The sequence below is a fragment of the Hordeum vulgare genome, chromosome 1H (assembly GCF_904849725.1).
Source record: "Hordeum vulgare subsp. vulgare chromosome 1H, MorexV3_pseudomolecules_assembly, whole genome shotgun sequence".
NCBI lineage: Eukaryota > Viridiplantae > Streptophyta > Magnoliopsida > Poales > Poaceae > Hordeum > Hordeum vulgare.
The window spans coordinates 463,682,556-463,698,726 of NC_058518.1; the positions used below are offsets into that span (position 1 = coordinate 463,682,556).

At 43.6% G+C, this 16,171-nt stretch overlaps 2 protein-coding genes across 2 annotated transcripts; both read right to left on the minus strand.

The window, feature by feature from the left end:
• Positions 1-821: 821 nt before the first annotated feature.
• LOC123400800 lies at positions 822-2,437 on the minus strand. Its single transcript, XM_045094665.1, has 5 exons — positions 2,379-2,437; positions 2,075-2,095; positions 1,670-1,967; positions 1,473-1,586; positions 822-1,281 (listed from the first exon to the last, which is right to left on the minus strand). Exons 1-5 carry the CDS (start codon positions 2,435-2,437, stop codon positions 1,117-1,119), a joined length of 657 nt encoding a protein of 218 aa, XP_044950600.1. The 3' UTR covers positions 822-1,116.
• A 2,738-nt stretch (positions 2,438-5,175) lies between these two features.
• Positions 5,176-6,526, minus strand: LOC123400816 (protein CLT2, chloroplastic-like). The gene is made up of 3 exons (XM_045094666.1): positions 6,397-6,526; positions 5,911-6,036; positions 5,176-5,526 (listed from the first exon to the last, which is right to left on the minus strand). The coding sequence occupies exons 1-3, from the start codon at positions 6,524-6,526 to the stop codon at positions 5,369-5,371; spliced, it is 414 nt and encodes a 137-aa protein (XP_044950601.1). The 3' UTR covers positions 5,176-5,368.
• Between the last annotated feature and the right edge of the window lie 9,645 nt (positions 6,527-16,171).

Here is a 16,171-nt window from a genome sequence, read left to right on the forward strand (position 1 = left end):
GCCATGTCAGATTATACATGGCCTCCATGTCATTTTTTTGCCATGTCACTTTGTGCCATGTGGATGATGCCATGTCAGCTTAGCCATATCAGATTATACGTGGATGAGGCTCATGGGTAATGACCAATTTTTTGGTCAAGAGATTCTACGACCTATAGTTTTTGGTCATAAGATCCATGACCAAAAACCACGGAAGGTCATCTTTGTTTATTCTTGACGGCCAACTGTTGACCCTCTCATTTTGGTCAAAAGAAAGTCATAAATCAAAAATAATGACAATATAATGACCAAAATGGTGGGTCATTATCAACCATATTTCTTGTACTGATTGGTGTTTGTGTGGAACAACGGTGGGATTGGTGGTGGTCCGGGCCTATTAGCTAGGACATGACCACTACTAGATTTTGCAAATAGCCCTAGAGCCTTATACCCTAAGCAAAAGGGCATGAACACTAGGGAAAGCATTTTCCCTACGGTATACTTTATGGAAACAACCCTAGGGCCACGGTGGTGGGGGAATCCAGGTATCCCTTGGGTCCGCGAAGTACACCCTAAGCAAAATTTAGTTTCCCTTGGGTTTTCCACTCTAGGGAAACTGGGGACAAGACACTAGCGCCGTTGACGTGTAAAGTTGGTTTCCTTTGGGTTTACCATGTCCCCTAGGAAAATCTTCCATAACGGCAGTGACCGTTAGCACATACAACCCCTTGGGTTTAGGAACCCTAGGGAATAGATATTACAATAAAACACCACACGTCTATATTATATTTACACAAATATGTAAAAATTATACACTCACAACGCAAAGCTGAAGACACAAAACCATACAAATTATATATTCAACCATCATCGTTTTAAATGACAACATACAGGAGCTTACAAAAGTACCCTACACTTAAAAAAATGTCATCTAACTAGGATTGTCAAATGCACCATGCATCATGTAAGTCATTGATATCCCAACAAATCACAACCATCAGGATATACATGGCCAAAAACATAAGTGTCAGGTTGCACTTAATTAAGTACGTATGCATATCCTAATAACAATCATTGGCTTCCAGTTACTCATCACAATAAGTTTATGCCATTTCCTTCACCACCGCAAGAGATATCTCAAAATGGAGGTAGATCGTCACACGACGGGGAGAAATTTTCAACAGGTACACCATTGGCATCATTACCATTTGCATCAAAGAAGCCACCAAACATTCCATTTTCAGCTCCACACCACGTATTATCCATATGTTCAGCAGCATTAGCTGATTCACCAGTGGAGGGCTGCACAAATGACATTTTTAGAATCTTGGAGTATCAAATTTCAAATAACGAGGTCTAAAGCATATGTTGACTACTATTCTGGGAAATTTTAATTCGTTTTTGCACATTTGCTGATATACTACAACATATTCTTTTTATGTTCTCATTTGGCCTATTTGCTGCTATTGCATTAAAAAAACATATGTACATACCATTTCTGGAGAAAAGATTGGAGACGAAGTGGTTAAAGTTGGAAAAGTTGGAGGTGGGGGTATAGTAATGCAGGGAATCTCAGGCCCTGGAATTCCTTGAAGGGACGCAATGGTCTGAAATTTGTGAGACAAATTAGAAAGTTATGGCAAGTGGCTACAATAGAAACAAAATGACTGCACAAAAAGAATGTATTCACCATAAGAAACTTGTTCACACCACCAGGGTTACTCTCCACTGTAGCCTGCACAGATTCCCCCCAATCAACCATACTTTGTGCATGTGCTTTCATTAACTCATTATGTTGAGCAATCCTTTTATCATGTTGTATTCGTTGGCGCTTTGATGAAGACAAAGAGCGATTGACCTGCACCTCCCTAAGAGTTTCTTTACCCTCCACAGCACCATTAAATAGTGACCACTTTCCATGCGGCTTCCCACCACCAGCTTCATAAAGGGCTTGTGGTTCAACATGACAATGCTTCCAATCAGTACGTCTTCACCATGCATGTTAACAACCTTATTTTTGTACAAATCCTTTGGATGACAATTCTTTGGATCTTTTTCCTCTATGCGTATATATCCGTGCCTCAATATTAGATACCTCTCTTCCTTCTTTCTCAGACTAAGATAAAGAAAAAACAAAGTCACTACATAGAAAACATACTTAATTTTTATTCAAAAGTTAGGAGGGTACCAATTTTTGGCAAACTGTCGTCAAGGAATTAGATCCACCTCTATGGGCCTTGTACTTAGAGTTGAGGCGATTAACACGATTTTTCTTAGATGTTGCGATCCATTTAGCATCACACCATTCATCAACGAAGGCCTCCCAGGAAATAACAGTGCACCACCATGGTCTTACAGCCACTCATATTTCTAAGCTTCCTCCCTCAACAACTTCATACCGACTTTCTCCACAAATATCACACTTCTCTTTCTTATCATCTTGCTTGTAGTATAACATGCAATTATTGGTGCAGGCGTCAATCTTCACATATGGCATCTTAATTAAGGACACCCAACATATTCTTGCACTCATAAAAGCTTTGTGAAGCTGAAGCACACGTACGATCTACAGCTAAGGCAGGTTGGTCTTGGTCGAGGAGGCAGGATAGGATCCGTCCAAGGTGACAAGGTCGGGCCGCGGTCGCGGCGACGGAGCCCTCCGCCTCCTGCGTCCGAAGCTGTCGAGGGCGGCAGGTCCGTCAAGGCCCTCGCCGGCGGCGGCGGCGGGGCAACCTCAGCAATGGCAGCCGCGGGAAGTCCAGTCTACGGCGGCGGCAGCGACGCCCTGGCGGCGCTCTCGGCGCTGGGGTGGGATTTGGGGGAAGTGTACAACGGTGGATTTGGGGGAAACGGCCTTAGCGCGTGTACACATGAGGGATAGGCTAAATACGCGCGTGACCAATTCTGTGACTTATAAGTCACGCATGTTTGGTTGTCATCTGATTTATAATTCATCTTTCCATGCAAAAGTAGGTGACTTATAAGTTTTAAGTTGGGGTGGAGCAACTTATGACTTATAAGTTGGGGTGACTTATAAGTTGAGTCTGTTTGGCAAAATAAGTCATCTTTTGCACTTTTCAACTTATAAATTGGTAACTTATTTGAAACCAAACAGGGCCTAAGAAAAATCTGACAAGTTGAATACGCGCGTACAACCAATTCTGCGCGCGCTCGCTAAAAAAATATCCGGCGGGCTGAATACCCGCGTGACACGACCAATTTTATGCGCATGTACACTAATTTTGGCCCTACTGTACTAACATTAGCCAAAAAGATAGTAACAGTACTTAACTACCTTGAGCTATTTTTTATATCTAATCTTAAAAAATATGTGAGCTTATTTTCACTATTATACTAGTATAGTATCCGTGCGTTGCCACGGGATAATAAAATATGTATATCAAGAAAAATGTAATGTGACATGAGGAATAGACTATTCACATATGATATCTCATGGTCCTAAAGTGGTAGATAAATACATCTCATCGTCATCCTCTCCCCTCCCTCTTCTCGAGAGGAAACCTTCTTGCACGACTCTTTATCTTCCGTGTTATCTTCCTCATACTTCGCCTTGCACAATCTCTACTACGAAGTGTCTTGTCCACACATCTCGCGAGAGATTAAAATTTACAATGATATCTAATACTATAGAATCAAATTTCAAGATTTTTTTTGTAGCTTCTATAAAGATTGTCACACGGGCACATTTCACACACTAAAATATGATGGTGCTTCAGTTATACAGTACAATACTCAAAATACAATTGATAAAAATTAAGTCCTAAAAAATCCTAAACAAAAGTATAATATATTGCCTCTAGAGTCCTTTCTAAATGTGATTATGCGGACCTGGAAAGAAGAAATAAATTTCAATGCACTGGACGTGTATTAAACACATAAACTAAACACACCCTTGTAACCATGGAATAGTTTACCGTTCCACTATGATCCCCAAATATAAGAATACTGGAGGGCATATCAAACTGCAATGAAGTAATACATGCTCCACTTGATCTATTGTCTTCATGCTGTCAAACTATTAGCTGATGAGTAGAATAAAGTCGAGCATATCAGTTCGTATAAAAATTTATATTTTTATTGTGGAACACTTGGCAAAAAAGTTGTGATTTGAAGTTACCTGCCGCTTTATCATAAAAATCTATTGTCGGTCAATTACAAATAGAATATGTTAGGTGCTTGAAGTTACGTGCCGCTTTATCATAAAAATCTGCTGTCAGTCAATTGCAAATAGAATATGTTAGGTGCTTGAACATATTTCCTTGCAAGGTTCCACACGTAAAGGAAAACTCGACGGAACAGAGTCTCCTAGTTCAACAAAAACTAAACATCCGATGAATAAAGTGTGAATCAGGTAGAATAGTAAAGTTCCATATTTTTCCCATTCTCTAGAATAGAAGGAACGCAGTATCAAAGGCCAGTGAAGCATAGTCGCAAGAGGTCAATCTAAGTGTAAAAGATTGTACGGGAACATAAATGCAGATGAAATTAGAGCCGCACGAGACAACAAATAACTTTTTTATTGCACTGAATAAAGTTTGCAATATTTAATTTTCCATTAGCAAGATGAGAAGGAACACGGCCTTAAAGATCACTAACAAACAACTGCGTAATTATCATGAACATCAGCATAACAAGTTAATTATGTTCAAATATTCACAATCAATTGAGCATAAGATACCACATCAACAAATAAATAAACGATGTTAGGAGATAAACTCACTACCCGAGCCATGTGCCGCGGTCCCCCTTCTCCCACTTCTATAATTTTAGCTCTGTCATCTATTGTGTATCAAGCATGTAAGTTATTAACAAGTCCATGCCATTCATGTCAGGTAGTCTCACGATCTTCATTTTCCTGCATTCAAACCACTTATTCTTTGATATAAGCCTCTCTTCTTACAACGAGGCTCCATCCTCTTGTTCCCTACAGTCATCGCATGATAGTTCGCCTTCCTAGCCTCGTTCTGGCAAGCGAAGCACATCAAAAACCAAGGAAATAAATATCCAAAACTTTCCACCAATAGCTGAATTAGTTTAACGCCCCAATGCTAAGAGGAAGTCAACTGAACAGACGATAAGGACACATACATCTTGGATTGTTCTCAAAATTACAAATGAAGAATCAGGGTGATACCTGCTTTGGCCCGGAAATCTTCTTGTATAGTTAACTGAATGTTTGTCAGCCGCAGCTTCACGCCTGACAACCCTTCCTGTGCGAAAAGATTTCTCTCAGGTTGTAGAGCGTCACACCCTTCAGAAGTTCTGTACAAACATGTGCTTCTGATCGCAGTTGAAAATGCACGGTCTTGTATTGTATCAATGTGCATCAAAAGCTTGCTGCCATCCTTGTGAGTGACTTTGGTTTATATCACTCTGTCTTCACTTGATCAGCTGAATTCTGGGGGAGATTGTATAGGAGTAACCCAAGCACCAAGACAACAGCGCCGACCAAAAAGGATGTGCTTAAACTTGTTCCTCCAGGCATGTATGGAAGAGGAAGCGACAGGACGTATATCGAAAGAGGTACTGCAGTGAACGAAGAAATCAAAAAGTTAGAAATGAATAGGACTGACCACACAGAAGAACCATGTCTAATTGTGTATTTGCACGCACGTGGCAGGCGCTAGGTGCTTATTACTCCCTCCATTCCATATTAGTTGTCGCTGATTTAGTACAAAGTTGTACTAAATCAGCGACAACTAATATGGAATGGAGGGAGTACTTATCAGGGCATATGTGCTAGCACACTACGAAATGATTTGCAAGCCAAACTAAATGTTTCAATTTTCAAACAGCTTTATCTTGGTACTTTTAACTAAACTACAAAAACATGTGCCTCATATAGTCGTAGGTATGAACCATCATAGTGCTTCTTAAACTATTCAGAGGGAGTGTGTTTTGTTACTGAACCTGCTAGTGTTGCTGTTAGCGAAGCAACCAGTGTTGTAGACATCTTCACCAGATTTAGAACAAAAATGTTGAAGGCCATGTTCATAGTTGTGAAGAGCTGTGGTAGAAAAGGGGCTCCAGGACAATCTGAAAACTCAAAACATCATCACATGATTATGGTATATTTAGGAAAAAGTGCCAATGTCAGCCTCTCAGATTGACATATAGCTTTTAGTAATCAGTTGCCAAGGCATCGAGGTGACATACAAGGGCCCTTCAACATAATGAACTGCTATATATAGCGATTGTTGTGTTTGTGTATGCCATTCATAACCAAACAATATGTCCAGGTAACTGAGAAAAGTACGATACTTATTAGTGCAAAGATTCCAAGGAAGATTTCTTCTCCACCCAACAACAGATTTGAAGTAACAAATGGTATACAGAGTACATATAATGCTTAATTATTTACCATCTGAATATACTACGATTATGAGTAACACTCACCGTTCAGATTACCACCAACATTCAGAAAACATGCAACACCACTCTTTACATATGCAGGGAGCTCAATCAATGGAATGCCTTTCAAATTAGAGAGGAACGACAGGAGTAGCAAAACAAAAAGGGCCTGCATAGTTCAACATAGCAGATTTGGAGTGCACAAATAGGAGAAAAACCAGTGGATTGAGTGAACAAGGATACAACAACCATGAGAAAACTCCATAGCTTCGTAAGGTACCAATTACCAAACAAGACGATCTAAGTAATGATTCTTTTTTCACTTAATCCAGTACTTCGAGCAGTCATGGAGGGGCTCGAGGCATTGATACAGTGAGGGAGCATACCGTGTTCCTTCGTTCGCTTCCACGGGTTGGGAATTCGGGTGAGCACCCTGCATACACGATGTCGTGCGCATGCCCCCCCTCCTCCTCAACCTCTGCCACTACCTCCATTGATATTGCTCGTGTACCTCTCTGTTGGAAATATGCCCTAGAGGCAATAATAAATTAGTTATTATTATATTTCTTTGTTCATGATAATCTTTTATTATCCATGCTATAATTGTATTGATTGGAAACACAGTGCATGTGTGGATACATAGACAAAACACTGTCCCTAGTAAGCCTCCAGTTGACTAGCTCGTTGATCAAAGATGGTCAAGGTTTCCTGACCATAGGCAAGTGTTGTCACTTGATAACGGGATCACATCATTAGGAGAATCATGTGATGGACTAGACCAAACTAATAGACGTAGCATGTTGATCGTGTCATTTTGTTGCTACTGTTTTCTACGTGTCAAGTATTTGTTCCTATGACCATGAGATCATATAACTCACTGACACCAGAGGAATGCTTTGTGTGTATCAAACATCGCAACATAACTGGGTGACTATAAAGATGCTCTACAGGTATCTTCGAAGGTGTTCGTTGAGTTAGTATGGATCAAGACTGGGATTTGTCACTCCGTATGACGGAGAGGTATCTCGGGGCCCACTCGGTAATACAACATCACACACAAGCCTTGCAAGCAATGTGACTTAGTGTAAGTTGCGGGATCTTGTATTACGGAACGAGTAAAGAGACTTGCCGGTAAACGAGATTGAAATAGGTATGCGGATACTGACGATCGAATCTCAGACAAGTAACATACCGAAGGACAAAGGGAATGACATACGGGATTATATGAATCCTTGGCACTGAGGTTCAAATGATAAGATCTTCGTAGAATATGTAGGATCCAATATGGGCATCCAGGTCCCGCTATTGGATATTGACCGAGGAGTCTCTCGGGTCATGTCTACATAGTTCTCGAACCCGCAGGGTCTGCACACTTAAGGTTCGACGTTTTTTATGCGTATTTGAGTTATATGGTTGGTTACCTAATGTTGTTCGGAGTCCCGGATGAGATCACGGATGTCACGAGGGTTTCCGGAATGGTCCGGGGACGAAGATTGATATATAGGATGACCTCATTTGGTTACCGGAAGGTTTTCGTGCATTACCGGAAAAGTTTCGGGCTCATCGATGGTGTACTAGGAGTGCCGGGAGGGGTGCCGGGGATCATCAGGAGGGGTGTCACGCCCCAAGGGGTCTCATGGGCTATGGGAAGAGATAAACCAGCCCCTAGTGGGCTGGAATAAGTTCCCACTAAGGCCTATAAGGTTTGAGAAGGAAAAAACACAAGGTGGAAAGAGTTTCCAAGTGGGAAGGTGGAATCCTACTCCAAGTAGGATTGGAGTAGGACTCCTCCACCTCCAATTTAGGCCAAACCTTTAGGTTTTGAGGCTGCCTCCTCCCCTCCCTCCCTCCTATATATAGTTGGGTTTTAGGGCTGATTTGAGACAACTTTGCCACGACAGCCCGACCACATACCTCCACGGTTTTCCTCTAGATCGCGTTTCTGCGGAGCTTGGGCGGAGCCGTGCTGAGATTAGATCACCACCAACCTCCGGAGCGCCGTCACGCTGCCGGAGAACTCATCTACCTCTCCGTCTCTCTTGCTGGATCAAGAAGGCCGAGATCATCGTCGAGCTGTACGTGTGCTGAACGCGGAGGTGCCGTCCGTTCGGCACTAGATCAGATTGGATCGTGGGACGGATCGCGGGACGGTTCGTGGGACGGTTCGCGGGGCGGATCGAGGGACGTGAGGACGTTCCACTACATCAACCGCGTTTCTTAACGCTTCCGCTGTGTGATCTACAAGGGTACGTAGATCGGAAATCCCCTCTCGTAGATGGACATCACCATGATAGGTCTTCGTGCGCGTAGGAAAATTTTTGTTTGCCATGCAACGTTCACCAACAGTGGCATCATGAGCTAGGTTCATGCGTAGATGTCTTCTCGAGTAGAACACAAAAGTTTTTGTGGGCGGTGATGTGCGTTTTACTGCCCTCCTTAGTCTTTTCTTGATTTCGCGGTATTGTTGGATCGAAGCGGCTTGGACCGACATTACTCGTACGCTTACGAGAGACTAGTTTCATCGCTACGAGTAACTCCGTTGCTCAAAGATGACCGACGAGTGTCGGTTTCTCCAACTTTAGGTTAATCGGATTTGATTGAGGAGGTCCTTGGATGAGGTTACATAGCAATTCATATATCTCCATTGTGGTGTTTGCGTAAGTAAGATGCGATCCTACTAGATACCCATGGTCACCACGTAAAACATGCAACAACAATTAGAGGACGTCTAACTTGTTTTTGCAGGGTATGCTTGTGATGTGATATGGCCAACGATGTGATGTGATATATTGGATGTATGAGATGATCATGTTGTAATAGTTAATATCGACTTGCACGTCGATGGTACGGCAACCGACAGGAGCCATAGGGTTGTCTTTAAACTAACGTTTGTGCTTGCAGATGTGTTTACTATATTGCTAGGACGTAGCTATAGTAGTAATAGCATGAGTAGCACGACAACCCCGATGGCGACACGTTGATGGAGATCATGATGATGGAGATCATGGTGTGACGCCGGTGACAAGAAGATCGTGCCGGTGCTTTGGTGATGGAGATCAAGAAGCACATGATGATGGCCATATCATGTCACTTATGAATTGCATGTGATGTTATTCCTTTATGCACCTTATCTTGCTTAGAACGACGGTAGCATTATGAGGTGATCTCTCACTAAAATTTCAAGGTGAAATTGTGTTCTCCCCGACTGTGCACCGTTGCGACAGTTCTTCGTTTCGAGACACCACGTGATGATCGGGTGTGATAGACTCAACGTTCACATACAACGGGTGCAAAATAGTTGCACACGCGGAACACTCGGGTTAAGCTTGACGAGCCTAGCATGTGCAGACATGGCCTCGGAACACATGAGACCGAAAGGTCGAGCATGAATCGTATAGTTGATATGATTAGCATAGAGATGCTTACCACTGAAACTATTCTCGTCTCACGTGATGATCGGACTTGAGATAGTGGATTTGGATCATGTACCACTCAAATGACTAGAGAGATGTACTTTTTGAGTGGGAGTTCTTAAGTAATATGATTAATTGAACTGATTGTCATGAACATAGTCTAATGGTCTTTGCGAATTACGATGTAGCTTGCGCTATAGCTCTACTGTTTTTATATGATCCTAGAGAAAACTTAGTTGAAAGTTGATAGTAGCAAACTTTGCAAACTGAGTTTGTAAAACCGAGGATTGTCCTCGTTGCCGCGCAGAAGTCTTATGTCCTTAATGCACCACTCGGTGTGCTGCACCTCGAGCGTCGTCTATAGATGTTGTGAACATCCGACATACACGTTTCTGATGACTACACGATAGTTCAGTACAAAATACTTAATGGCTTAGAAGCAAGGCGCCGAAGACGTTTTGAAACGTCACGGAACATAAGAGATGTTCTAAAGATATGAAATTGTGATTTCATGCTTGTGCCCTTGTTAAGAGGTATGAGATCTCCGACAAGATTCTTTGTCCACGAAGTAAAGGAGAAAAGCTCAATCGTTGAGCGTGTGCTCAGATTATCTGAGTACGACAATCGCTTGAATCAAGTGGGAGTTGATCTTCCAGATAAGATAGTGATGGTTCTCCAAAAAGTCACTGCCACCAAGCTGTGAGAGCTTCGTGATGAACTATAACATATCAAGGATAGATACAATGATCCTTGAGCGATTCACGATGTTTGACATCGCGAAAGTAGAAATCAAGAAGGAGCATCAATAGTTGATGGTTAGTAAAACCACTAAGTTTCGAGAAAGACAAGGGCTAGAAGGGATACTTCGTGAAACGGCAAAGCAGTTGCTGCACTAATGAAGAGACCCCAGATTAAACCCAAGCCCGTGACTAAGTGCTTCTGTTATGAGGGGAACGGTCACTGAGGCGGAGCAACTCTAGATACTTGGTAGATAAAGAAGGCTGGCAAAAGTCGAAAGAAGTATATTTGATATACATGATGTTGATGTGTACTTTACTAGTACTCCTAGTAGCACGAGGGTATTGGATACCGGTTCGGCTGCTAAGTGATTAGTAACACAAAATGAAAGTTACGGCATAAACGGAGACTAGCTAAAGGCGAGGTGACGATACGTGTTGGAAGTGTTTCCAAGGTTGATATGATCAAAACATCGCACGCTCCCTCTACCATCGGGATTGGTGTTAAACCTAAATAATTGTTATTTGGTGCTTGCGTTAAGCATGAACATGATTGGATCATGTTTATTGCAATACGATTATTCATTTAAAGAGAATAATGGTTACTCTATTTGCTTGAATAATCACCTTCAATGGTTTATTGAATCTCGATCGTGGTGTTGCACATGTTCATGATATTGGTGCCAAAAGATACGAGGTAATGATGATAGTACCACTTACTTGTGGCACTGCCGCTTGAGTCATGTTGGTATAAATTGCATGAAGAGGCTCCATGCTGGTGGATCTTTATACTCGCTTGATTTTGAATCACTAGTGGCATGCAAATCATACCACATGAGCAAGGCCTTGTGTTTCATTGAGATGAAACAAGATAGTAACTTGTTGGAAGTGATACATTTTGATGTATGCAGTCCAATGGGTGCTGAGGCACGCAGTGAATATCATTATGTTCTTACTTCAATGACGATTTGAGTAGATACAAGAGTATTTACTTAATGAATCATAAGTCTGAAATATTGAAAAGTTCAATTCTGTTTCGGAGTGAAGTTCGTCGTAACAAGAGGATAAACTGTCTACGATATGATCATAGAAATGAATATCTGAGTTACGAGTTTTGGTACGCAGTTAAGACAATGTGGAAATTGTTTCGCAGTTCATGCCACCTGGAACATCATAGTGTGATGATGTGTCTGAACGTCATAGTCACGCACTATTTGGTATGGTGCATGCTATGATGTCTCTTATCGAATTACCACTATCGTTTATGGGTTATGCATTAGAGACAACCGCATTCACTTTAAATAGGGCACCGCGTATTTCCGTTGAGATGACACGGTATAGACTGAGGTTTAGAGAAATCTAAACTGCCGTTTCTTGAAAGTTTGGGGCTTCGACACTTATGTGAAAAAGTTTCAGTCTGATAAGCTCGAACCCATAGCGGATAAATGCATCTTCATAGGATATCCAAAATAGTTGGGTACATCTCCTATCTCAGATCCGAAAGCAAAGTGTTTGTTTCTAGAAACGGATCCTTCTCGAGGAAAGGTTTCTCTCGAAAGAATTGAGTGGGAGGGTGGTAGAACTTGATGAGGTTATTGAACCATCACTTCAACCAGTGTGTAGCAGGGCGCACGAAGTTGTTCATGTGGCGCCTACACCAATTGAAGTGAAAGCTGATGATGGTGATCATCGAGCATCGGATCAAGTTACTACAATCCTTGTAGGTTGACAAGGTCGCGTACTACTGCAGAGTGGTACGGTAACCCTGTCTTGGAGGTCATATTATTGAGCAACAGTGAACCTACGAGTTATGGAGAAAGCAATGGTGGGCCCGGATTCCGACAAATGGCTGGAAGCCATGAAATCCGAGAGAGGATCCATGTATGAAAACAAAGTGTAGACTTTGGAAGAACTACTTGATGGTCATAGGACTGTTGCGTAAAGATGGATCTTTGAAAGGAAGACAGACGATGATGGTGATAAGTCACTATTAAGAAAAGCTCGACTTGTCGCAAAGATGTTTCCGACAAGATCAAACAGTTTACTATGATGAGACTTTCTCACTCGTAGCGATGCTAAAAGTCTGTTAGAATTATGTTAGTAGTTGTTGCATTATTTATGAAATATTGCACATAGGATGTCAAAACATTGTTTCCTCGACGGTTTCCTTGAGCAAACATTGTATGTGATACAACCAGGAGGTTTTGTCGATCCTAAAGATACTAGCAAGTATGCAAGCTCCAGCGATCCTTCAATGGACTGGTGGAAGCATCTCGGAGTTGGAATATACACTTTGATGAGATGATCAAAGATTTTGGTTTTGTACAAGGTTTATGAGAAACTTGTATTTCCAAAGAAGTGAGTGGGAGCACTATAGAATTTCTGATAAGTGTATGTGGTTGACATATTGTGGATCAGAAGTAATGTAGAATTTCTGTAAAGCATACAAGGTTGTTTGAAAGGAGTTTTCAAAGGAGTACCTGGGTTGCGCTACTTGAACGTTGAGCATCAAAGATCTATGGAGATAGATCGAAAGCGCTTGATAGAAGTTTCAACAAGATGCATGCCTTGACAAGTTTTTGAAGGAGTTCAAAATATATCAGCAAAGGAGTTCTTGGTTGCGTTGTAAGGTGTGAATTTGAGTAAGACTCAACACCCGACCCCGGCAGAATAAAGAGAATAAACGAAGGTCGTCTTCTATGCCTTGGCCGTAGAATCTGAAGTATGCCATGCTGGGTACCGCACCTGATGTGTGCCTTGACTCAAAGTCTGTTGAGAGGTACAGAGAGTGATCCATGATGGAATCACTAGCAGCGGTCAAAATTTATCCTTAGTAACTGATGGACTAAGGAATTTTTCTCGATTATGGAGGTGGTTAAAAAGTTCGTCGTAAAGGGTTACGTCGATGCAAGGTTTGACACTAATCCGAATAACTATGAGTAGTGAAACGGATTCGTATAGTAGAGTAGATATTTGGAGTATTTCCGAATAGCACATAGTAGCAGCATCTATAAGATGACATCAAGATTTGTAAAGAACACACGGATCTGAAAGTTTCAGAACCGTTGACTAAAACCTCTCTCACGAGCAAGACGTGATCAGACCCCATAACTATATGGGTGTTGGATTCGTTGGAATCACATGGTGATGTGAACTAGATTATTGACTCTAGTGCAAGTGGGAGACTGTTGGAAATATGCCCTAGAGGCAATAATAAATTAGTTATTATTATATTTCCTTGTTCATGATAATCGTTTATTATCCATGCTATAATTGTATTGATTGGAAACACAGTGCATGTGTGGATACATAGACAAAACACTGTCCCTAGTAAGCCTCTAGTTGACTAGCTCGTTGATGAAAGATGGTCAAGGTTTCCTGACCATAGGCAAGTGTTGTCACTTGATAACGGGATCACATCATTAGGAAAATCATGTGATGGACTAGACCCAAACTAATAGACGTAGCATGTTGATCGTGTCATTTTGTTGCTACTGTTTTCTACGTGTCAAGTATTTGTTCCTATGACCATGAGATCATATAACTCACTGACACCAGAGGAATGCTTTGTGTGTATCAAACGTCGCAACGTAACTGGGTGACTATAAAGATGCTCTACAGGTATCTCCGAAGGTGTTCGTTGAGTTAGTATGGATCAAGACTGAGATTTGTCACTCCGTATGACGGAGAGGTATCTCGGGGCCCACTCGGTAATACAACATCACACACAAGCCTTCCAAGCAATGTGACTTAGTGTAAGTTGCGGGATCTTGTATTACGGAACGAGTAAAGAGACTTGCCGGTAAACGAGATTGAAATAGGTATGCGGATACTGACAATCGAATCTCAGACAAGTAACATACCGAAGGACAAAGGGAATGACATACGGGATTATATGAATCCTTGGCACTGAGGTTCAAACGATAAGATCTTCGTAGAATATGTAGGATCCAATATGGGCATCCAGGTCCCGCTATTGGATATTGACCGAGGAGTCTCTCAGGTCATGTCTACATAGTTCTCGAACCCGCAGGGTCTGCACACTTAAGGTTCGACGTTTTTTATGCGTATTTGAGTTATATGGTTGGTTACCGAATGTTGTTCGGAGTCCCGGATGAGATCACGGACGTCACGAGGGTTTCCGGAATGGTCCGGAAACGAAGATTGATATATAGGATGACCTCATTTGGTTACCGGAAGGTTTTCGTGCATTACCGGAAAAGTTTCGGGCTCATCGATAGTGTACTAGGAGTGCCGGGAGGGGTGCCGGGGACCATCAGGAGGGGTGTCACGCCCCAAGGGGTCTCATGGGCTATGAGAAGAGATAAACCAGCCCCTAGTGGGCTGGAATAAGTTCCCACTAAGGCCTATAAGGTTTGAGAAGGAAAAAACACAAGGTGGAAAGAGTTTCCAAGTGGGAAGGTGGAATCCTACTCCAAGTAGGATTGGAGTAGGACTCCTCCACCTCCAATTTCGGCCAAACCTTTAGGTTTTGAGGCTGCCTCCTCCCCTCCCTCCCTCCTATATATAGTGGGGTTTTAGGGCTGATTTGAGACAACTTTGCCACGGCAGCCCGACCACATACCTCCACGGTTTTTCCTCTAGATCGTGTTTCTGCGGAGCTCGGGCGGAGCCCTGCTGAGATTAGATCACCACCAACCTCCGGAGCGCCGTCATGCTGCCGGAGAACTCATCTACCTCTCCGTCTCTCTTGCTGGATCAAGAAGGCCGAGATCATCGTCGAGCTGTACGTGTGCTGAACGCGGAGGTGCCGTCCGTTCAGCACTAGATCGGATCGGATCGTGGGACGGATCGCGGGACGGTTCGTGGGACGGTTCGCGGGGCGGATCGAGGGACGTGAGGACGTTCCACTACATCAACCGCGTTTCTTAATGCTTCCGTTGTGTGATCTACAAGGGTACGTAGATCGGAAATCCCCTCTCGTAGATGGACATCACCATGATAGGTCTTCGTGCGCGTAGGAAATTTTTTGTTTCCCATGCGACGTTCCCCAACACTCTCCTCCTCTTCCCTTTCTCTGTCCCCGCCTCCAACGCCGCAGCTCGCCGCGCACGACGCCATCTGCACCCCGTGACTTGGACAACCAAGGGCGGGTGGCATAAAAGGCGCATGTGGTAGCCCGCCCACGCCGCGCCCTCTTCATGGGCCGCCCGAGCACCTCCATCGCTCGACGCCGCCGAGGATGAGGAGAGGCGGATCCCCGCCCGCGCCGCGCCCGCTGCTTGGGCTGCTCGAGCACCTCCATCACTCGACGCCGGCAAGGATGAGGAGAGGCGGATCCCCGCCCGCGCCGCGCCCGCTCTTGGGCCGCCCGAGCACCACCATCACTCGACGCCGGCGAGGATGAGGAGAGGCGGATCCGTGGGGTATTGAATGGCGCGTTTGGGACTATTGAATGGCGCGTTCGGGACGGGGCTGAGGCAGGGGCGAGGCGGCTATATCCGATCGGGTCCGGAGAGGTGGAACGAATCAAGGATGGGTCGGGGCTGGGATGGCCGGCGGCGAGGGGGTCAGGGGTAGGCGGCGTGGCGTGGGTTTCGGCGGGGCTGGGTTCGCTGGCGGCGAGGGGGTCGAGGTGGGCGGGGGGTCGTGCGGGCTGGTGGGGCGGGTGCGGGGTGGGCGGGCGTGAGGCTGAGCGATGGGAAGACG